Source organism: Pomacea canaliculata, linkage group LG7 (genome assembly GCF_003073045.1).
Source record: "Pomacea canaliculata isolate SZHN2017 linkage group LG7, ASM307304v1, whole genome shotgun sequence".
Taxonomy (NCBI): Eukaryota; Metazoa; Mollusca; class Gastropoda; order Architaenioglossa; family Ampullariidae; genus Pomacea; species Pomacea canaliculata.
The window spans coordinates 24,643,669-24,668,461 of NC_037596.1; the positions used below are offsets into that span (position 1 = coordinate 24,643,669).

The 24,793-nt window shown below is 37.9% G+C and overlaps 2 protein-coding genes across 2 annotated transcripts; both read left to right on the forward strand.

The window, feature by feature from the left end:
* The first annotated feature begins 2,739 nt into the window (after positions 1-2,739).
* LOC112567552 lies at positions 2,740-15,823 on the forward strand. Its single transcript, XM_025244247.1, has 11 exons — positions 2,740-4,067; positions 4,926-5,171; positions 5,850-6,125; positions 6,418-6,717; positions 9,000-12,354; positions 12,892-13,140; positions 13,482-13,757; positions 14,129-14,434; positions 14,636-14,755; positions 15,195-15,211; positions 15,791-15,823. Exons 5-11 carry the CDS (start codon positions 12,282-12,284, stop codon positions 15,821-15,823), a joined length of 1,074 nt encoding a protein of 357 aa, XP_025100032.1. The 5' UTR covers positions 2,740-4,067; positions 4,926-5,171; positions 5,850-6,125; positions 6,418-6,717; positions 9,000-12,281.
* Positions 15,824-17,281: 1,458 nt separating this feature from the next.
* On the forward strand, positions 17,282-23,777 carry LOC112568700. The gene is made up of 8 exons (XM_025246136.1): positions 17,282-17,894; positions 18,161-18,388; positions 18,730-18,999; positions 19,390-19,695; positions 19,901-20,020; positions 20,443-21,337; positions 21,899-22,002; positions 22,379-23,777. The coding sequence occupies exons 1-6, from the start codon at positions 17,822-17,824 to the stop codon at positions 20,460-20,462; spliced, it is 1,017 nt and encodes a 338-aa protein (XP_025101921.1). The 5' UTR covers positions 17,282-17,821; the 3' UTR covers positions 20,463-21,337; positions 21,899-22,002; positions 22,379-23,777.
* Positions 23,778-24,793: the final 1,016 nt, after the last annotated feature.

Consider the following 24,793-nt stretch of genomic DNA (forward strand, 5'->3'; position numbering starts at 1 on the left):
ACAACTTGGACATCCTGGGAGTCAGTGAGGTCAGATGGACCGCACGGGAAAGAGGAGACTAGCGTCAGGACATACCATCTTGTTCTCAGGAAGATCAGACGCTCAGCACTCTGAAGGAGTAGCTCTACTCCTCAACAAGAAAACGGAAAAGGCACTGCTGGAATGGAAGCCTTATGGACCTAGGCTTTTGAGAGCAAGATTCCATTCAAAGTACACCAAGCTGACAGTGCTAGCCTGCTATGCACCAAAAAATGACTCTGAGGCAGAAGACAAGGATGCTTTTTACGATCAGCTCCAAGCAGCCTCAGAGAGCGTTCCAGCCATGACATGTTGCTCATCATCGGCGATCTCAATGCCAAGGTGGGAAGTGACAACACCTGCAGGAGCATGTCATGGGCAAACATGGAATCGGAACCATCAATGACAACGGAGAGAGACTGGCAGACTTTTGTGAAGAAAACAAACCTACTGATTGGTGGCACACTCTTCCCACACAAAGACATCCACAAGGCAACATGGACATCACCAGATGGGAGCACAAAGAACCAGATAGACCAGTCATCATCAACCGAAAAATGGAGGAGCTCACTTCAAGATGTTAGAGCCTACAGAGGAGCAGACATTGCCAGTGACCACACTCTTGTGATAGCCACAGTTTCCCTGAAGCTACGTCGATCACGAGGACAAACAGGCACGTCAGCAGAGAGTGGACTCTGGCAAACTAAAAAATCCAGTCATCGAAAGGGCCTTTGCTATGGAAGTAAAGAACAGGTTCCAAGCACTAGGAGACAACAAGAGATGACCTTAGACGACTTCAATCGAGTCTTACAGGAATCAGGAGAGAAAATACTGGGCTTCCAACGGAAAAAGAAAGAACAGTGGATCAGAGAAGAGACATGGAAGAAGATAGAAGAGAGAAAGTCAGCCAAACAAAGAATCAACAGCACCAGATCAGAACGCCTGAAAGAACAACTCAGACAAAGATATGCAAAACTAAACAAAGAGGTAAAGAGGATGGCAAGAACCGACAAAAGAGACCACATAGAGAAACTGGCAGATGAAGCAGAAAATGCAGCAAGTAAAAATGGACCTGAAGACACTGTACAAAGATAAACAAACAGCTAAACAACGGGTTTAAGAACAGTGATGTGCCAGTGAAAGACGTGAACGGTAATGTCATCGAGGGAGAGGCAGAAAAACTACAGCGCTGGAAGGAACATTTTTTGAGTCGGTTCTGAACAGACCAGATCCCCCTCAGCTTGCAGACATCCAGCCAGCAGCTATAGACCTTGACATCTGCACAGACCCACCAAGCCTGGAAGAAGTGACAGCAGCAGTCAAGACAATGAAGAGCGGCAAAGCACCAGGGGCAGATGGAATAACAGCAGAGATGTTGAAAGCAGATATAAATGTGACAGCTCCCAAGCTGACTGAAATCTTCAAGCAAGTTTGGGAATCAGGGCAGCTCCCTGTTGCTTGGAAGACAGGGCTCATCTTCAAGTTACCCAGAAAGGAGATCTTGGAGACTGCAATAATTGAGGGGCATAACACTTCTTCCCTCACCAGCAAGGTCTTCAGCAAGATTTTTGTCAAGACTGACGGCAACTCTTGAGAAAGACCTCCGACCACAGCAGCAGGATTTCGTCCTGGCGATCCTGCTCCGAACACATCTTCATTCTGCGACAGATTCTGGAGCAGAGCAACGAATGGAACACACCGCTGTACATCAATTTCATCGACCTGGAGAAGGCTTTTGACAGCATCCACCGCGAGTCCTTATGGAAGATCCTGAGGCATTACGGAGTCCCTGCAAAACTTGTTCAGGTCATTGCAATGCTGTAACAGCGATTTCAAATCCCAGGTTGTCTGTGACACGGAGCTCACAGACCCCTTTAACGTCAGTACTGGGTGAAGCAGGGCTGCATTCTATCGCCGTTCCTCTCATCCTGGCCATGGACTGGATCATGAAGACTTCCACCGACAGTGAGAGGAGAGGGATCAGATGGACCATGACTATGACAGCAACAACAACGCTGGAAGACTTGGACTTTGCTGATGACATTGCCCTGCTGTCACACCGCCACCAAGACATGCATGAAAAAACAAAGGCCTTCTCAGAAACAGCTGGAAACCTTGCTTGAAGGTCAGCACAAAGAAATCGAAAAGTATGAGAGTGAACGCCAGAGTCCAAGACGGCCATCAAACTAAATGGAGAAGAGATTGAGGAAGTTGACAGTTTCACCTATCTTGGGTCCAAAATGTCAAACACCGGGGATGCGGAGGTGGAGATTCGAGCCCGACTGGCGAAAGCCAGCCAGGCCTTCGCCTCACTCAGGAGCACATGGAAGGCAAAAAACATCAGCCAGAAGATCAAACTGAGAATCTTCAAGTCAAATGTGATCAGCACCTCCCTTTACGGATCAGAATCCTGGAAGATGACCAAAACCATCAGTAACAAGCTTGACGTCTTCCAAACAGATGCCTCAGGCGCATACTTAACATCTTTTGGCCAAATACCATCAGCAACGAAGAACTCCACCGAAGAACTGAACCGAGTCCATCACCACGCAGGTTCAACGAAGGCGTTGGCGATGGATTGGACATGTGCTCCGCCAGCAGACAGCAGACCTTTCCAGAGTCGCCCTACGATGGACTCCAGACGGCCGAAGAAAACGAGGCCGCCCAAAGGAAACTTGGAGAAGAACAGTGGAAAGGGAGATGAAAGGAAAGGTCTGGACATGGGGTCACCTAGAGCGGGTTTCAGCCGATCGACATCGGTGGCGGACTCTGGTTGAGGCCTTATGTGCAACCTGATGCACGAAGAGGAATAGATAGATAGAAAATGCGGAACTACATACTCTAATGTCCTTGTAAGGACACATACCATACAGATGTCAATACATTTCTACAAATATATATCATTACTACTCTGGGCATTTATTTCCTAGCAGGAAATATTTTGAAGCGCTAAAACATCTCCAAATATTATACAACATGTACCGTCCTAGTAATATAACAGCTTGCAGGACTGCATCATTTTTTTAAGTGCATGCATTGAAGCTTCATCAACGGTAATGATTACTTTGCAAAGATTCCATGTCAAGTCTTTAATTCTTTTACATATTGTCTAAGTGATTTCAATATATAGCTTTGGAGCACCAATTCTTTTTAAGGTTTGGCAGGAGATGATACTCGTCTGACGACTGGGTAAAACTCAGTGCAGCATACTATTTCTTCAAATGTTAACTTTCACATTCTTCCGTTTTTGAGATAAATGAGCATAAACATCATCGTGTCCGCAAAGAAAAAAGTCAACAACATATATATATATTCCTTGCTGCATGTCAGTCATACTGTCTATGGCAGTCGAGAAACTGTGCCCAATATCAAGCTGTTTCCACGATTACAAATGTTATCTGAGCTTATAAGATATCTGTCATAAAAAGCTCTGCTAATGTAGAAAACTCCATGCCCATATGTTTCTCAGAAAGGCAAGGATAAGAAGGGTGTTAAACAAAGTGTTAATATAGTCCCTGAAGCCCACCATTGTTCTTCCGGTTCGGCTAAAAATAGTTTGTAGCTCTCGGAAGTCGTGTCATGACCCTTGCCAGTCAAAACTTCCCTCCATCACTTGTTCGCAGTGAAAAGAGCGAAATTATAGCCAGCTGAGTGAGCCTTTAGATCATCAGCTGACCGAAAAAAAAAACTGTTTATGTGCTAACGCTACGAATAAACTAATCAACTGGATTACAAGTACAATAATCAAGACAATATTTATGATGGACTAGTTCATGTTCTGCTTTGTTGATGGGAAGTTTAAATGTCGGAGAAGAGGGCGTGCAGAGAGGAGGAGCTAAATTCCCTTTGAAATTTCGCCAGGAAGAGTGTTGTGTTGGCTAGTGAACAAGCTAGTCGAGCAGTACTGGAGATCACGTATGGCTGGAAGTACCTACGTTTACTGTTTATATCAACACAAATAATGCTTGTGTACAGTCATTCACAATCGAGTATGGGCAGACATGTCCTTGCAATGATGGCTTTTATATCAACACGTTTTGTGTGTTTTGGTAAGTATTTTTTAAAGTTCTGTTAAGCGTTGAGTTTTAACCAGGACATTATTTTGTCGTTAAAGTTACTCTGTGCAAGAAGCCATAATTAGAAATTAGGCCCTTGTGATGCACCAGATGCTTAGTAGTATAGTAATGATAGTAAAAGCATCTTGTGTCGGGGTAGTAATTTTAACATCAAGTTATCGAAGGTAAAGTGTGGGTTAGTTATAGAGTCAAGAAAACTGTATGTGAAATAGAGAGCAAAGCCATTTTCTTTGCTGTCTTCTTACTTGCCCTGAAATATGAGGTAACAAAAAATAGCTCCATGGTAGATATTTGAATGGTGTGGTAGCAATATAACTATAGCATTTGTTGACTGGAATTTTTTTGAGGTTAAAACTAGTGAATTATTATTTTAGTAGGGTGTGAGGTTGTAACCCTTGTTTGGACTGAATTAAACGCAGATCGCTTGACGCAAAAAAAGTAGTTCTTGATCGACAGTTTCTTTCTGAATTAAGTTTACAATGACAGTATCTTATTTATGATTAGAAATAAGAAAGTACTTTTATGCTTCTATGTGTGTTATTACATTATTTAATGTGTTTTATTAATATATATAGATACATTTATTTGCCTACATTATAGTAGATATATATAAGAGAAAAAGACCAAAAGGTAGGAAAAAAGTGTAAGTTTTAAACAATAATAACAGTTTATTTGTATGTGAATTTTGATCTGTGTTATGTGAATCTCCTGTAAAATGTCCTCTTCGGACAACCTTGGTATGGATTTTATTTGAAGTAGGTGATCATTAAAATGAGGGACATTGTTATGAAAAAATAAACTTTATTTTCGACCCTTGCCTTCAACTTTTAGCCACTCCGGGTGACCCCACTACTGACTGTCCTGAGTACGTTGTTGAGGGTGAGACGCTGAACTGCAATTGTTTAGCTCCTGAAGCTGTCAAGCCACGTGACTTTTCCTTGACATGGTCAGATGGACATCACTCCGACAATCTAGTGAAGAACGATGTTTCCCGTCGCCACAATAACACATTGTTCAAGTGCTCGATGACTTGGAATGGGGAGATAAAGACAGTTTCCTACACACTACGTGTGGCATGTATGTTCCTTAAGACCTAGGAGACTCATCTATAAGACATTGTTTATAAATAAAAGAGGGCGAAAGAAATATGTAAATAGTCTTAACTGAAGTGTGCATCTCTCAAACAATTGTCAAACAACTCTTTTATCTGCGTGCAGTTGCATGACTCGCGCTTCATAAGTATGTCTGTTCAAATAATTGCATGGTCCTTTTACAAACTACATGTGCATCTGTGTGTGTGGAACAGGTCTTAACAACGAAACAGGAAATGTCAGGAGTAATTGGACCCTAGTGAAAACTGTCGTGCCCTATGTGACAACTGCATGATTACAGAAGCATGATGACACAGACGCATGGTGCTTGCTGCATGATGCATTAATTGCCTGTAAGTCAACGTGCACTTTACAAACTAGCCTCTGAAGCACAGGAAGGACTTAAATCACACTCAGAGAATGAATAGCTGTCTCTATCGCATGACTCATGTATGTGTGTGTTTGTGTGTGTGCGTGCATACTTGTGTGAATATGTGTGTGTGTTTGTGTGCGTGCGTATGTGCATGTGTGTATGTCTGAGAGGCTTAAGAGTTACAGAATATGGCACATTACGACATACAAATATTTCTTTATATTATGATACAAATCTTTAAACGTACAAAAAATAATATCAACACATATTTTGTCAATGCTTGTGTGCCAGATGGTCCAGGAAATGTAACAATTAAAGGTCCCTCAATATTCGTGACGAACGGCTCACGTGTCATGACCTTGACCTGCGAAGCTTCGGACGTGTACCCTTCCCCTGACTATGTCTGGAGCGGTGATGTCCCTTGCAGCACCAGCCTCAGAAACATGTGCAAGCTCACACCAAAGGGAAGTCACCATCATGGGAAGAAAGTCAAATGTACAGCTACTAGCTCCTTTTTTGTTTCAAGCCCGGTAGTGGTTACAGATGAATACAGTCTTAATTTGCAATGTAAGTTTTGTGTAAATATGAAAATGTGTTTACTCAAAATGTTTTTTCCTGTGCACTCAAACACTCCATCACTCACTCTCTCACACACATACTTTTTTGCAAGCAAGCTGATAAATACTTTTTAGTGTCTCTCTCTCTCTGTTTATATATATATCTTGGTTGTTTATTCAAGATACTTCTTTTCTTCACGAGCGCACTCACACACCAGTATTGGCGTTAAAGTAAGCTGATAATTGTTATCCAAATTTTACACCAGGCCCTAACAATCCCAGTGTTTCTTTTATTGTCACAGATCCTCCAGCCTTGCCTCCTCAAATAAAGACAAAAAATGATGAGCAGGGGGAGAGAATTACTTGTTCTGTAAGTGGTGGAAACCTTCCAGTTTCATCAGTAAATATGTCATGTTTGGAGGCAAACAATACCCAAAGTCTTAATTGGCTGACCTCTTCAACCAACGCAACTTATGTCACTGAATATGTCAACTGTTCATCATTTGAGAAAGTACTCAATTTATCTTGCACGTGCAGTGCTTTGTGGAAACCTGAATCGGATCTTTACAAGAAGCCTACACAATATGTTACCTCAGTTCACTGTAAGTATAAACTACTGTCTGACCACTTCAGTCAGTTTTAATCGTAAACTTAAAGCACGATATCAAACAGGCCATTACAGTCATTTATTTTACAATAATTCCTTATGTATGTATAAAACATGTAAACATTCAAAATGTAACCGAGCTGAACACATTCAACAAAAAATGATCCTGGTCAATGCTACGTTTATTTTGTAGTCGACCAATGCGTTTTCTCAACACTGCGACCCTATAGCATCAATCAGTCGGTTCCTCTCTGGAGTTTTAGGGAAGAGGATGGAAGTTCCCAAGGAGAACTAATCTGACTTCTAATAGCATTAATGAATGAGAGCCTCTGTTTCTGAAAAAAAAACCTCTCTGGACGCAGCGTGGTACTGACCCCCTTATGGATTAACCCAACTTAGATGAGGTTCTAATTTTATAGGCTGATTTAACTGGAGTCCTTTTGGGTGAAGAAGAATCACCTCACCGGACCATTCCTTGATCGCCTTCGATCCAACAATCAGCGGCATGTGGGCTAGGAGCACCCTTAGCCCAGTGACATCACCGTGGAGTACCGTGGAAACCGCCTGACCTTCACGGCCTTCATGCTTCATCAGTCGCTGAGTTACACTGAGCAACCAAACAGCTCTTACCTCCATCCTCACTCCCTTGGGGAAGGATCAACTGATTCTAGGGGAGTGTATTTGTGTTATTTGGATACTAGTTGGAGATGCGAAGGGTGACAACCCTAAGATAGTTGGACGCTGAACTGTATTGTTCTGGACAACTGATATTTTGAAAAGGAACCAAGATGATGATTAGAGAGTGTATGATGATGAGTTAGCGTGCATGGTTAGGGATTGATATATCGAGGATGCGAGCTTTGGAAACTGTGATGAGTAAGTTATCAATTGAAGTTATAATGCAATATAAATAGAGTTAAACATAAAAACATTAACAAAAGCATTAAACGCAAGAAAACTTGCCGTTTTGATGGCGTGGGTGGATGGAGGTGTGGGGAGGAAGGGGTGGAATGACTGCTTGCAATCCCCCTCCATGAGCACACGTGACATTGTAAAATATGGGGTGACTTCCCTTTTCTGTCGCTTTGAGGTTAAATGAAAAAACTTGTCCAGTGTCTGTTGCTTCTGCCTTTTTGTAAACCTCTTTGGTAATATGACATCACATTATCATTGAACATGTTTAGGCTCCTATTGCCTATCGTACTGCTAGGGAAAGACTTCTCTACAAACATTTGCAATTGCCCCCACTTCGAACACATTTCTTTAATCATTGAACTTGGGAATTCCTCCTTCCCTGCCTCCTTCATACTTTGAAATCATTTCCTTTTTCAATTTAATTGTTGACCGCTTCCTTGTCATTACCTCACTACTATTAATTGCTCTTAATCTTCTTTGGAGCCATCATTGAGGATTGTCTTATTAAAATAAAGCACAAAAATCCCTAAATAAGAAGGATGCTCATATATAAGAAACGACCGATCATAACTGTGTCTCGAGCGCGAATGATTACATGCTGGTCGGTCACGTGTGGTTCACGTGGCTGTTCGTTATCTGAAATTTTGTTCGCTATCAGAGACAAACTTTTAACGAAATTTTTGTTCGTTAACCGAAATATTCGCTGTCTGAGGCGTTCGTTAACCGAGGTTCCACTGTACATGTACATTCTGGTGAGAACTTTGTGTTGAGATACATATGTGTGTTGTAGTCTGTAAAGTCCCTTGGCAAGGAAATTAACCTGATTTGGGCGGCCTCAGGCAATCATTTTGTTGTGTGTTGAAAGAACTTGTGTGGATGTCATGTGTGTGATGCTCTTGTGAGAGCAGGCGTCTGTGACATGCTTGTACTTTCAATATATAGAGATAAATATATACATGTTTAAATAAGTTCTCTCTCTCACATAAATGCTATATCTATAAATACCTCACACCTTGCAAGAGTTTACAGGTTAGAGTTTAGATATGTCATTTAATTACTCTTTCTCTTCAGACTAATATTTCACTTTCTTTCCGTGTTTATCCTTTTGCTCTATCTCAATCTTTTGGTCTTTATGGCTTTACATAAAAATATGTATTTTTGTGTGTGTACTTGTGTCTGTGCTTGTGTGTATGTGAGAGAGTGTGTGTGAATATGTGTAAGAATATGTCTGCATATGTGCATGAGTACAAACTGTTTTATTATTATAAAAAAATTGCTTAACTTTTCTAGCATTGTCCCATCCATTTTTAGTTATGCAATACATGTGCTTTGCTGATCCTTTTGTGTTTGTTTGTCTTTAAGGTGAGAATAACAAGAATGCCAAAGATCCCAACATGTCAGGAAGTGCACAGAATAGAAACAGACAAAGTGTCCAACAGATTATTTTCCACATATATTTTCACCTTATAGTCCTGTTTTTAGCAATGTTCTGAAGTTATGTAAGTCTGAATATCATTTGAGGAAAATATATTGAAAGAAAGAGGAAAGAAAAGTTAAAATGTAAGAGAAAAAGATTGTGAACTATTGCGTTCAGGTGAGTCTCCGTGTGCAAGTAGACTGAAGTGCATACTTGTCATAACTGTCATTGTATGTTATCAAGTGTGTTACACTTAATACTGTAAGAGGACATTGTAAGTAGAAGACCTATGAAGGAACGTCTAGTCTAAGAAGCCTAAATATGTCTGTACAATTTCTGTTATACTTCACCATCACCCTTTGCCTTCCACAAATGCTTATGGATTAAATGGAAAATGTATAACATGTAATCAGTAACAAAGCTTGTTCATCTGGCATTGTTACTATGTGTGATGTTCTATCATGTTAAAACACTACACTCCTGCATTTGTCTGTCAAAGAAAAAAAAATTATTTTGATAACCAAGATATACAACATCCCACTTTTCCTAATGTAGTTTTGCAGGTGGGTCCATATTTATCAACTTTTCCCATTTACTAATTAACACCCTTTCAATTTATCAGCAGAGACTATGACATGAACACTTGAAATGCCCAGAAACAAAACTTTTAAGTCAAGAGGTGACCCACATATTTAAAAGTGGAAAAGTGTAATTTTTTTTTCTGAATTTTCATGTAGATGAACATCATATTGGCTGTGCGATTATTTTAATGATGCATAAAATTATCCAGAAACATTTCCTGCTGGCTGTTGTACCCAAGAAAGTATTATTAAGAGAAAAATGTGTTACCTATCCGCCTTAAGACTGGTCACCTCACCCCTTGTATTATGCACTTTACTGGCTGCCTATCACTGAATATGTCAATTAAAAACTGGACTATCAGCAAGTACCTTCATCCCTGTGGCTACCTTTTGTTTTGCCTTACTCTCTAGAGTCCCCCTCACCTACATTCTTACACTGTACTGTTTGCCAGAGAGTTCTTGTAGGCAATTACAAAGTTCTCCCCCTGCCAAACTGGTATGTTATAGGTAATAAAATATTAAATGTAATTAAAGGTATTTACCTTATGTCTTCCTTCATCACGTATGTTGGAATGCAGCCGGGCAAAATCTGCTCGACTGTACTATTCTCACTGTTTTAAGTGACTTTAAAAAAATGTCTTGCTCAGTCTGTTGATGGATTGATATTGCCTTAAACTATAGTAAATGAATATGATTCTGCAATTTTGGTCATTATCAATATTTATTTCTGGCTCTGTATGCTGATGATACTGTCTTACTTGCTGAAACTACCAGCAAAATGCAGAAAGCATTATATGCTCATTAAATGTTTATACGGTCTTTAACTAATTTCTGGAAAAAAAGCTATGATATTTTTACATGAAAAGGTTTTAAAAAATTTAAATTTTTCTTTCAATAGAAAAACAATCAAAGGGTTATGGGAGTATAAGTAACTAGGAACAGTTTTTACTTAAATAAATAAATTTAATGCAGATATAAAACTACAATGTGTACTTCCAAACAAACATATACTTTCACTGATAAATCCATACTTACTAATTTAAACAAATTTATTTGAAATGCAGTATCACTTTAATTAATTTGTATAGATACATTTCTAGTATCATGTCTTTATCTAGACACAAATATAGAAAAATAAGTCTATATAACTCAATCGGATACAAATGTACCAATATTTGCATAATTTTTTCCCGCAATGTTTTACTCATGATGCAAAAGTATATGAAATAAAGGTGCTAAAGAGCTCTGGACTATACTCTCAGGTGTTTTCCGTATACACTGATGCATAAAATGTTTATAAATTTCCTACTTATTGCTATATTTCCCATGTAATCGCCTGATAAACAATACTATAAGCTTCTTTTGGTGTGAAACAGAGGGTCTGTAGACCAATTCCACGATGACAAGGAAACAACACCCAGAACATTTTATATCAGTAATTTACTTTTCACATTATCAGCAAAAGTCCCTATAACAAGATAATATTGCTTTTTATTATCTTGACTGTTTACACAGTTTGTTTACTTTGTTTTTAAACATAGTCTTGTAAGGAGTGGTTTGTCAATCAAGGATCAAGCATGAGAACTGGTTTCAGGATTGTGCCTTTTGTCATAGCTTGTTTTGTGCAATCAACACATTCAGATTCACTTTATTGGTTTTTCATTAAAGTATTACTGAAATTTTGTTGTATGTCATTACTAAAAGGCTTTCATTTTTTTAAGTAAAACCTTTAATATTAGGTATATGTTACCCTAATTCTAGTATAGCTGTTCCATTGTAAGCAAACGTTAGTCGCCTTTCCTTGGTTTGCCTATTTTGTACACATATTTAGTTTCGTTTGTATGATAATCCAACAGCTTTCACTAAATAATTATTACACTAGTATTTTTCTTGTGAAATATGACCTAATAGGGTCACATTACATATTACACAATTGCTGATGGTAGTAATGCGCCGTAAGCAAATAATAAACATTTTCAGGGCATCGAAATGTGCTCACAACTGATTGTCTAAAATACGTTCGTGAAGGTAACAATCTGCCCTGTACATGTCAGACAACAAACAACACTGTCAATATGGAACATTTTTCTCCAAACTGGAGGAATAATGGTTCTCCAGCTGGTAAAAAACAATGTTAGTTGCCATGACAGTGGCACAGTTTTGAACATCTGTGATGAAATGGGGTGAGGATGAAGTAACCATGAATTGCACATTACTTGTAGCCTGTGAGTACTACAGCTCGTAGTTTTATACTTTTCACACTCACACAAGAAAGCTTTTATTCGTAGGAGCTAGATTTGTCACAATGTTAAATAGTTATGGACATTCACTCTCACCTTTTTAATGTATGCACAAGTGTCTTGCCTGTTGATATATTTCCTATGTGATCACGTGATACATAATATGAAGATTCTTTTGATGTGAATTTTCCTCGTCTGCAGACGCAGTCGATGGAAAGGAAATACCCAACACCCGGAAATATTTTCCTTATATCAGTGATTTACTTTTCACATACACATCAGAGGTCCACACATCAAGATAGTGGCGCTTTTCACAATCTAGACTGTGTACAAAGTTTGTGTATATTGTTTTATGTAGTTTAAGCCGTTGTGTTGTAAGCAGCTGTTTCTCGACCATGAATCAAACATGAGGACTGGTTCTTGGATTGCGCTGCCTTTTGTCATAGTTTGTTTCGTGCAGTCAATATATTCAGATTCAGGTTAGTGGTTCCTTAAAATATTTCTGAAACAAAACTGCATAGGAAAATAAATTCAGAAAAGATTTTAAAATGATAATCTTAAGTTTAAATGTATGTTAACTAACAATAAAAATCTATTACAACTCTTTTTGTTGTAAGTAAACGTTTTCAGACTGGACCTGTTGGCTTTATTAGTTCACACCAGTATTTGTTGATTGAAATTAAACCAAATAGGATTGCGCTGCCTTTTGTCATAGTTTGTTTCCTGCAGTCAACATATTCAGATTCAAGTTAGTGGTTTCTTTCTAAAATATTTCTGAAACTAGCCAGTATCCAAAAAAAAAATTCAGAAAAGGTTTTAGAGTAATATTTAAATAATATGTTTACTAACAATAACAAAAATGAATACAATTCTGTTATAAGCTAACGTTTTTAGACTGTACTTGTTGGCTATATTAGTTTACAAAAGTATTTTTCGATGGAAATTAAACCTAATAACATGACTTTGTTACAAAAAATGGTAATGAAGTTCATTAAGTGAATAATAAAAATTTTCAGGGCAGCCAAATGTGCTTACAACTGACTGTCCAAAGTACGTTAGTGAAGGCAACAATCTGTCCTGTACATGTCAAACAACAGACTACATTGCAAATACAGGAGACTTCTCTCCCTATTGGAAAGAGCAGAGTGATTCTGCACAGCTGGTGAAAAACGATGTTAGTCGCCATGACAACGGCACAGTTTTCACATGTGTGATGAAGTGGGGAGAGGGTAAAGTAACCATGAATTACACCTTACTCGTAGCCTGTGAGTACTACAGCTCGTAGTTTTATACTTTTCACACTCACACAAGAAAGATTTTATTGGTAGGAGCTACATTTATGCTTCGTTCACCATATAAATAATAACATCTTAACGGGCATTGTTATATATACTTGCTTATCAGTCTCTTATATTGTACATCTGTAAATTATTTCCTTTCCATCTCAAGCTATAATCTTAAAATCTTAAAATAACAAACATTTGACAGTTAAGTAAACATAATAAATGCAAACAACTTTCTAACCAATAGTAAAACAAAATCAGGGACATAGCGAACATGTTTTATCTTAATGGCACTAATAAACTCATTACAATTATGTTTTAAGATGGTCCAGAGAAAGTCCAGATAAGTGGACCGTCTACTTTCATCACCAACGGCTCTCAAGACATCACCTTGACCTGCAGTACCACAGGCTCCTACCCAGAAGCCAGCTTTTACTGGGGAATTATGAATATGAAATGTCAGCCACCCAACCCAACTCCAACTTGTATCTTTAGACCTCGGGGAAGATATGACGAAGGAAGAAACATCTCCTGCACAGCATTTAATAAAGAAACTGGCACTTATTCACCACTTGACATTTATACTCTTCGTCTACATTGTAGGTGTCTCTTATTAAGTATCGACTCATTTACATGTGTCTTTATCTAGCTTATCTTTTATAAGCAAATTTCTGTTTTTACTTTCCTTTTGATTTACCTTCTCTCTCTCTCTTTCTTTTTCCTCTTCTTATTGCACGCACACACACACACACACAAAATTCTATTATTCTTGTGACCTCGTATATTTCCTATAGGTAGTTTTAAAAAGCTAATAACATTTTTTTCGTGTAACTGCATCTTACTTAAGTTTGCATTTACTTTTACGGTAAGGAACATGTTTTGTATTTCTTCAAAATGGAGTGTAACCTAAAAGCTTTCTTTTAAATATCTCACATTAATATATTGACTGATCTTTCCACAACTAATGCTGATCCTCCGGAGCGTGCCCCACATATCACTGTAAGAAGAAAAGTCAACTCAACAACAGTGGACATTGTCACCTGCACTGTGACAGGTGGCCATCCTCAGGTGTCGTTTGTAAACCTTACCTGCGATGACACACGCAATGCTTCGTATTCCGATGACTCACCAGAGACAAACCAGACAAATGTTGTATTCACTTCTATCGTCTTTGCACTGGTGGAACCTCGCACAGTTTTATGCACGTGTCGGGGTGTGTGGTCACCTCAGCCAGACATGTACACACACCTCGTCAACGCCAGCTTCTACTTGTCATGTGTGTATTTTTCATTTCTTCCAATTATATAAAACAGCGAAACTTGCATATCTACTAATACTCCTAATATTTCTACGAACGTAAACTTTTTATGAGATGCTGATACTTTATTGTTTGAGAAACAAAATGCTGCATTGACATGTTAATGGGCGTTGGGAACGTTCATTCAGATTTTATAATACATTTTTTCTTACCTTCCAGTTGAGAAAAGACACCCACCGTTAGACTTACTGATGGCAGTAATTATAGGATGCCTGACCTCTGTTGCCCTCATAGCGGTGTGTGTTTTCACTGCAGTCTTGTGTAAACGACTTAAGACAGGTACTGCAGTAATCAGACAGAAAAATATTCTCTATTAAAAATCATATTTTTACCTTTTAATAACACCTTTAATAAGTTTTTCATTCCTGTTTTCAAAACCGTTCAATAATTTCTGGATCTCTTCTTTAACAGCCGAGCGATATTTTCGGTTTTTTCTATATTTTTCTTTTTTTTTGGCTTCGAGAAAAAAGTTTACAAGAATATTATCGATGAAGGGTATACAGATGAAGTATATTCACAAATTTGTTTGTACTGATCGTAAGGTAAGTAAAACCATGCTTCGTGTTTACTTGTATGCTCTGACATTTTAAAAAGATGTGTTTTCGTCTTTGTATGAATGTTAATAAACACAGTTATTAGTGTATTCTTAATGTTGCCAGCAAGAAGATCTTTGCATATCTACTGTCTTATTCAACGATTTGTATTCTTTTCTCTGTAGAACATTTATCAGTTGTTGTTTGTTTGTTTTGTTTGTTTTTTTTTTGTTGGAAAAAAGTATCCAATGTTGGCAACCAAATCAATTACGAGAATGTCATAAACAGCAAAGAATCATTATCAAGCGATTGGCTTATGCCCGATACACCAATCAATCAAAGCAGAACTATTAAAGATGAAGACTCTTTAACGCCAAGCAGTGACATGTACGAAACTAAAAATGATCGTGAAACACGGAATTCGTTTACTTTGAAAATCTTGTGTGAAGGTCGACAGGAAGAAAAGAAGCAACAGAAATACTATGATTTCTGTGGCATACCGAACAAACGAAGACTTTCCCAGCGGACTTCAGCATAAAGATTCAGATGATCACTGACATCGTGAGGGCGATGTGAAAACATGAATCAGAAACCATATCTGCTTTATATTCTGATCTCGGTGATCTTTAAATTCACAATATCTTCACAGTACTCAATACACACTTGACATATCCTATACAACCTTTTTCAGAAGATATATGCATTGTTTAAAGACCGAAAAATATTAACTGTTCTTTGGAATATGGTGCCATATAATCACACTCTATTACTTTTTTTTCAGAGCATGGTGTTTGTCGGCCATTCTACCTTTTAATGAATGCATTGGTTTTTACTCTAGCAGTCCTTATTTTACTTGTAGTCAATTCAGTTTCTAAAGTCAAATAACATTTTTTAATTGTGAACAACTATAAAAAAGATAAATTTATATACTTTACCTCGATACCAAAGTACCAACATCTATATATTGTTTAGCTTTTTCTAAAATGTGTTTTGCTGATGACCTTAATATACAATTTAGAAAAAAAGGTAGTTCTCAAGCAGCACTTTGTCGACAATTTAATTGGTACGTAGGTTTAGGAGAGAAAGCTGTAGTTGCTGAGAAGGGCTGACATTGTGAGTTCACTGAATCGAATACACAGACACATTTCAACAAGGGAAAACAACACTCTACCTACTGTAGCTATATGCTGGTAGTGATTACTTTATTAGTATCACCTCCTCTAGTGGTGTATTAAGCGCCAATCAGCAAGGAAAGGAGGCCGTAATCCAGATGACACGATGAGCAAAGGGAAGTAACTTCATTATAATTATTAGTCACTGGTTTTCGAGGACATTGTATTTAGTTGGTTCGATTTTCATTATTTCCGTCAAAAAAATGTTCTGTATGTAACAAGAATATTGATTTAGAATATTTTTCAAAACAGAAGGTATATACAGTGGTACCTCGACATACGAGTTTAATTCGTTCCGTAACCTTGCTCGTATGTCAAATTGCTCGTATCTCAAAGCAATTTTTCCCATTGAAATTCATTGAAATGCCATTAATCCGTTCCAGCTCCCAAAACACCACCTCAGTTGTTTTTGTTAAGTGTTTTTGAATAAGAAAAAGTGTATTTACAAGAAGAAACATTTATTTATGAATAACAAATACATATTCTATAAAAACATATTAAATTCTTCTTTTGTGGAAGTGTGTGGGATCTGCTTCAGCAAATCACCGTAAATCGCTCGTGCCTTCTCACACATGATGCTTTGTGTTAAGGTTCCTCCTTGAAGCTGCTTCTCTGTCACCCACACAGTCAATAGTTTCTCCCTCTTTTCATGGAGAGAAGTCCGGAGCTTAGAAATTATTGTAACGCCCCTAGCTGGCGTTGTACCCTTTATCAACTCCTGTTTAAGCTCAGAACATATCATTGATGTGCTACACCCCTACATCCTCGCCAAGTCAATTACTCGCACACCTTGCTCATGTTTTTATACGATTTCGCGCTTTAATTCAATAGACATCATCTTCTTTTTCGGACCCATGGTCACAAAAATAAATGGGATAATGTTTTGTAAATGTACAAAAAGAAAAAAAACGCGAACCCAACTTATCAAAAATGCTTCGAAAACAAGGGAAACAAGCACACAGACTGAGGTCTAGTCTGAGGTGGGAGAAACTGTTAGACGCTGCACACGACCCCAACATCCGCCCTGCATGTTGGGGTCGTGTGCAGCGGTGTAGTGTGCGATTCCTCGTATCTCAAATCTTGCTCTTATCTCGAAGCAAAATATCGCTCGCTCGGCGGCTCGTATCTCAAAACACTCGTATGTCAGGGCACTCGTATGTCGAGGTACCACTGTATATGTCAACAGTAACAAATGCATCACCTCTGTCGTCCGAGCAGTTACAATATTGTTACCTATCGGTCGACATTCACTATTGCAAGATTGAATTATGTAGCTTTATTTTGACCATGATGTTGAGTAAAGATATTAAAGAGTTATAGGCATTCACTCTCAGATTTTTGATATATGCACAAGTATGCCTGTTGATATATTTCCCGTATAATCACGTGATAAATAATATAAAGCTTTTTTGATGTGAATCTTCCTCATCTGCAGACGCAGCCGATGGCAGGGAAATACCCAACACCCGGAAATATTTTCCTGATATCAGTGATTTACTTTTCACATACGCTTCAGAGGTCCACACATCAAGACAGTGTCGCTTTTCACAATCTAGACTGTGTACAAAGTTTGTGTACATTGTTTTATGTAGTTTAAACCGTGGTGTTGTAAGCAACGGTTTCTCGACCAGGAATCAAACATGAGGACTGGTTCTTGGATTGTGCTGCCTTTTGTCATTGCTTGTTTTGTGCAGTCAACATATTCAGATTCAGGTTAGTGGTTCTTTCTAAAATATTTCTGAAGCTAACCAGTATAGAAAAAAAAATTCAGAGAAGGTTTTAAAGTAACATTTAAATAATATGTTAACTACCAATAACAAAAATGAAAACAATTCTGTTATAAGCTAACGTTTTTAGACTGTACTTGTTGGCTATATTAGTTAACAAAAGTATTTTTCGATTGAAATTGAACCTAATAACATGACTTTATTACAAAAAGTGGTAATAAAGTTCATTAAGTGAATAATAAACATTTTCAGGGCAGCCAAATGTGCTTACAACTGATTGTCCAAAGTACGTTCGTGAAGGCAACAATCTGTCCTGTACATGTCAAACAACAGACAACACTGTTAACCCATATTGGAAAGAGCAGAGTGGTTCTGCACAACTGGTAAAAAACAATGTTAGTCGCCATGACAACGGAACAGTTTTCACATGTGCGATGAATTTGGATGAAGTAACCGTGAATTACACCTTACTTGTAGCCTGTGAGTACTACAGCTCGTAGTTGTATGCTTTTCACATACACGCACGTCAGCTTTTATTCATAGAAGCTACATTTGTGTATCGTTCACGATCAAGAAATCACATCTCAGCTGACATGATTATATTATTTCTAATCAGTCTTTCATATTAAGCATCTGATTTGTAAATTATTTCCTGTCCATTACAACCTGTAATTTCAAAATCAGAAACATTTGACAGTTAAATAAACATAATCAATATAAACAAGTGTCCATCTAATAGCAAAGTAAGATAAGGGACATAGCTAACTTGTTTTATAGTAATGGCCCAAATAAACTCATAACACCTATGTTATTGTGTCAAGATGGTCCAGAGAAAGTCCAAATACTAGGACCGTCCAATTTCACCACCAACGGTTCTCAATACATGACCTTGACCTGCAATACCACAGGCTCCTACCCAGAAGCCAACTGTTACTGGGGAAATGTGAGATGTCAGTCACCCAACCCGACTCCAACTTGTATCTTCAGACCTCGGGGAAGATATGACGAAGGAAAAAACATCTCCTGCTATGCATTTAATAAAGAATCTGATACGCGCTCAGCACCTGACATTTTTACTCTTCGTCTACATTGTACGTGTCCTTATTAAGTTTGGCCTCATTTATATGTCTTTATCTAGCTTATCTTTTTTTTAAAGCATATTCCTGTTTTTACTTTCTTTTTGATTTAGTTTCACTGTTTCTTCGTTTATCTATCTTTCTCTTAATTACACTCATACGCGGGCACAGTGTATGTTGCTTTTTTAACAATGTTGTTACGCTGTTAATTTCCTGTTGGCAGTTTTGAAAAGATGATGACAGTATACTTTTGTTTCATTTAAAACATCTTACTTATGTTTGTATTTACTTTCAATATAAGGAACATGTTTTGTATTTCTTCATAAAATTGTGCAACCTATACACTTTCATTTAAACACCTTACATTAAACATTCATTGAACTCATCTTTCCACGATTGTTGCAGATCCTCCGGAGCTTGCCCCACATATCACTGCAAGAAGAAAGGTCAACTCAACAACAGTGGACATTGTCACCTGCTCTGTGACAGGTGGCCATCCTCAGGTGTCGTTTGTAAATCTTACCTGCGATGACACACGCAATTCTTCGCTCTCCGATGACTCACCAGAGACAAACCAGACAGATGTTGTATTCACTTCTATTGTCTTTGCGCTGGTGGGACCTCGCACAGTTTCATGCACTTGTCAGGGTGTGTGGTCACCTCAGCAAGACATGTACCAACACATCGTCAACGCCAGCTTCTACTTCTCACGTGTGTATTTTTTTTATTTCTTCCAATTATATAAAGCAGTGAAGTTTGCTTATCTACTAATACTCCTTATATTTCTAAGACCTTAAAATTTGTATTAGGTACTGATTCTCTATGCTTTGAGAAACAAAATGCTGCATTGACAGGCTGTTAATGAGCGCGGGGAACGTCCATTCAGATTTGATAATACATTTTTCTTACCTTCCAGATGAGAAAAGACACTCACCGTTAGACTTACTGATGGCAGTAATTATAGGATGCCTGACCTTTGTTGCCCTCATAGCGGTGTGTGTTTTCACAGCAGTCTTGTGCAAACGACTTAAGACAGGTACTGCAGTAATCAGACAGAAAAATATTCTCTATTAAAAATCATACTTGTTCGTTATAATCACACCTTAAATGAGTTCTTCATCCCTGTTTTCAAAACCGTTCAATAATTTCCTTATCTCTGTTTTTAACACGCGAGCGAAATTTTCGGGTTTTATTTTTACTTCGAGGGAAAAGTTTAGAAGAATGTTTTCAAAGAATGGTATGATGATGCTTTATTTTCATAAATTCATTTGTACTGATTGTAAGGTAGGTAAAACCATGCTTCATGTTCACTTCTATACTCTAACATTTAAAATTGATGAGTTTGTCGACTTTGTATGAATGTTAATATATCATACATTTGTTAATGTAAACTTACATCTGCCAGCAAGAAGATCTTTGCATATCTTTATTCAACATTTATTTTTCTTTTCTCTGTAGAACATTATCAGACATTTTAGAAAAAGAATGCATTGTTGACAACCAAATCAATAATGATAATGTCAAAAAGAACAAAGATTCATCATCAAGTGATTGCCTTACACCCGATACACCAAAGTAAAGATGAAGGCTGTTCAGCGCCACACAGTGATCTGTGCGAAACTAAAAACGATTATGAAACAGAGGATTCGTTCACTTTGAATTTCCCGTCGGTAGCTGGACAGGAAGAAAAGAAGCAACAGAACTACTATGATCTGTGTGACATACCGGACGGACAAACGGCTGCCCCTAGCGGAGGTCAACATCAAGAATCAGATGATCACTCTGACATCGTTAGGGTCGATGGAAAAACCTGAATCAGAAACCAAATCTGCTTTATATTCCATACTGGACACCACCGAGCTAAAGCTTCCTGCCAAAAAGAAATCGGGTCACCTTGCTGTCCCCTACTCCATTGTTGACGTGTGTGACCAGCCATACAGCCGGCCAGCATCTACTGACTCGAAAATATGTACCACCAGACCAATGGCGGCACAAAGCAGGGGAAGCTCACCTATAATGAAAAAAGAGATTGACACTGGTTACCTTATCCCAAAAGAAAAAGAAGAAGCTGTTGATTGTTTGCGCGAGCCCAACGTGTACAATGTTTTGAGACTCAGCAACGCGGTGTCCTCACGCAGTAGTGACTATAAGAAAGTTCCAGAAGTAAACAGAAAGAGGGATACAGTCCACGACAACTACTCGAACCTGTCCAGGGAAAGTGGGATATATCACCAAGAGGAGAAGGCAGCTGCAGGGGATGATCTGAGGATCAATGGTAACAAACCTTTAATAAGACCTGTCGAGGAGGACAATACCAATGCTGAATGCAAAGATTCCGTTTACTACAGCGCAGGTAACCAATGGTTCACACGCACGCACGCGTACTCGCCATCAACACACACAGCAACAAACACAGAGTGATAGAGAAAGAGACAGATAGACAAAAAAGCAAAACTTAGAGGACATTTTGGTGAAAGGGAAGTTTCAGTAAGAAAACCGGGTAAAATACTGGTACTATGTAGGTGCATATACAGGGAAATAAAAGTGAAATTTATTGTTCAAGTACATGCATCGAAACACACTTCTTCCTCGTAGACAATGAGCAAGAGATTATATTATTTCCTATTTGCCTCAGTGTAATATTACTTTACGAATAATTGTGATAAAAAGGTCGTGTACTCATATCTAACACACGACCATGAGTATACTCAGCTATTTTATTTATATAAAAAAAACGCACCTTTGACTTGGTTATCGTTTCACTGGAAAAAGGAAACAGAGTCGTTTTATGCAATTCTACAATTTAAAAAAATAATTCTATAATTGTATACACATTACAACTATTGTTTGATGACATTTTTTATGGTGTCATTGATGTTGCCATGAAAAGGATGGTCCATATGTTTGTGTGCAGAGTCTGTCTTAAGTGACAGCATCGAAATAATGGACGAGTGTCAGCCGTACGTGTACGATGAGTCTCACTACAACAGGATCTCTCTCTGCAATGTGGAGGAACAGGTTAGTTTAGAATTCGTCAGGTGGTCGTACCCTTGCGAAAGAGCAGCAAGAATAAACGGACCTGTTTTGGTGGTGGCAACAGTAACAGCAGCACAACCAGAAAAAGCTGGGGTATAGGTACAGTTTTATAAAGGTAGAGATAGCCGTAGTCAGTTTAGTAATTTTAGGCGTAGTCGTTGTCGTAGGTGTAATCACAGCCGTAGTTTATATTGATTATTCTGATCGTGTGATACCGATGGAGTCCCCTGTAGTCGCAGCAGTGAAAGATGATGCCATCTGGTGCTGTATCTAATCAAAGAATAATTTTTTTACAATGCTGGTTTGTTTTGAGAAACACACCAGAAGCCAAGCACAGAGTCATTTTGACATGTTTCAGATGCCACTCTCCTTAGATGGTGAAAACGTGTACGAGTCTCTGGACGGGACCGGGATGTCTGCGCCTCAGTGACCACGTGACCCACACCACGTTCTTCCACTGCCTTTTTTCCCTCCTCAAATTTTTATGATTTTTCTTTCTTCCTTCCTCATTTAATGTCGAAAAATTTAATTCAATGGCGTAGTCCTTTCTATTCAAGATCGTTGGTATTAAAGATCTGGGACACAATCCTCAAAATAAATTGAATATAAGGTTGTTGCCATTTAGTTCATGGCAGAGTCCATGTTGCATGGAAATAATTCCATTGTACGTTTTATATCGCTACTCCTTCCAGCCCTTCAATTTCTTTTTCGCTCTTTAGTTACAAACCGCGAGAGGTTTGGGAGACTATTTCATTTTTATGGCGATTTACATTAACTTTTAATGGCAATAATTCCGAAGGTGTAATATTTTTAACTATTTTGCAATACATGCTTTAACAATGTTAAATCGGAGGCTTTTCTCTCAGTGTAGTGCATTTCTTAGCACTTTTTAAAAAATTCATGCTCAATGACAATTTAAATGTGCATACTTTTGGAACAATTTAGGATCTTTTACTGTTCCTTAATATACCAGATGTGACACATTTTCAGTTCAGGACAATTACCACAAGTATTAAGACAGGTCTTCAGTTTAACAAGATAAAAATCTGTGCAAGTCGCATTAAGTGGATCGCATTAAGTTAAATCTTAGGATTTAAAAGTGAAACTGTTTCAGACATGAGTGACATGGAAGAGTAACCACTTACAGCTCACAAAACAAAAGCGAAACTATTAAAACAACATCGGCAAATAAAGCAAAAGAGTCGAAAGAGAAATACTATAAACTCTTTGCTTCTAGCAGTAACAGTCGTAGTAACAAACAATAAAAACGAGATTAACAAACAAATTGGTGCATGAAGCAATCCATTTTATTACTCTTTTGTAATAAGTCTCTCGTGGAAATGCATAGGCTATAATAATGATTCTAATGTGAATATCTTCCTGTATGATATGACATGAACAATGACAAATCTTTGCGTGTATATTTTTTTTCCTGCCGAAATCCCGCAAACCATTTGCAGCTGTCCCTATTTTAAAAGGTAGTACCCCTTTAGGATTGTTTTTCAGACTTTCGAGAAAGTTTCGACATGCTTTTTTGCATGGAGAGCATTTCATTGACGAATGTCACTGTGATCGAGTTATAAGAGACATACCAGGACATTCACATAATTCATTTTCTTGCACATGCGTTAGTAAATGTGAACAGCAGGGTCATGTTCTATTTAGGATTTGTAACTGTTTGAATTGTCATCTAAATTATTAACATGCTGATTATCTAATAGCTAATATGTAAGAAAAGTAAAGATTTATATCAACTGCTTTATTCTTACCTTTTTACATTCAGCTTTTATTCATTATTTGGCGAGTTTGCGTGAGGATTTTTTAACTTGTACTACTTTCTTCTGTAACATATGCACAAAGAGTACAAGAGGGTACAGAGAGAGAATACCTGATTAAACAGCTACATTGTTCAACGACAGGTGGCAGTGTAGTAATAAGACAGTTGACAAGACATTTCTTGAAGACAGGTCTCTGGGTCTTGCTAATGTGTGACTTACTGCACGTGTTTATTCGACATTGTATGGCGAGTATCGCATCTGAACCCTGCACACTGGGTAGAAACAGACTTATCACATTTCTTCATGACTCTGAGCTAATCCAGATTTCCGTATTTATTAGAAATTCTTCCTATCATCACCACATGACCTACTCTGACTGTGCTGGGATACAGCAAGTCTCCTGCCTTATCTCTGCACACCTGCATGGAATTAATAATAATCATAATCATGATCATCATGATCATCATTTCATTCATATTAGTGCATGATAGCAGCAAATGTTAAAACAGGGATACCGTCCATCAGCAAATATGAGTAGTGTGAATGTTATATGACAGACTTGTTTGGTTCATTACAACGAGAGAAGTTTCTAAACACAGCTTCTTGGGCATCTACATCAAAACACGTGATTAATTTACTCATTTTTGCCATTCATCTATCTCTGAAATAATATAAAATATATACCCACATAGTCTACAAACTTATTAACAAGGGCGCTAATCGTGTATTTCTTAAGTATGCTTGTAGTAGTTATGTCCCTTGTTTAAGTCTTTCTTCTCTATTCGCCCCTTCAAATACATTTCACGTGTGTTGTTAAGCATCTAAGAAACTTGTTACCTCTTTGTTTATCTTTGTCTCTCCCTCTGTCCGTCTGTCTCATTTTTGACTTGACCTTAAATTCCTTTAAAGTGATATAAAATATTTGAGAGTTTAGTGTTAAACTTAAAACTAATGTAAAACGGATTACTTAGGGAATGATAGTCAAGCCTATAAAT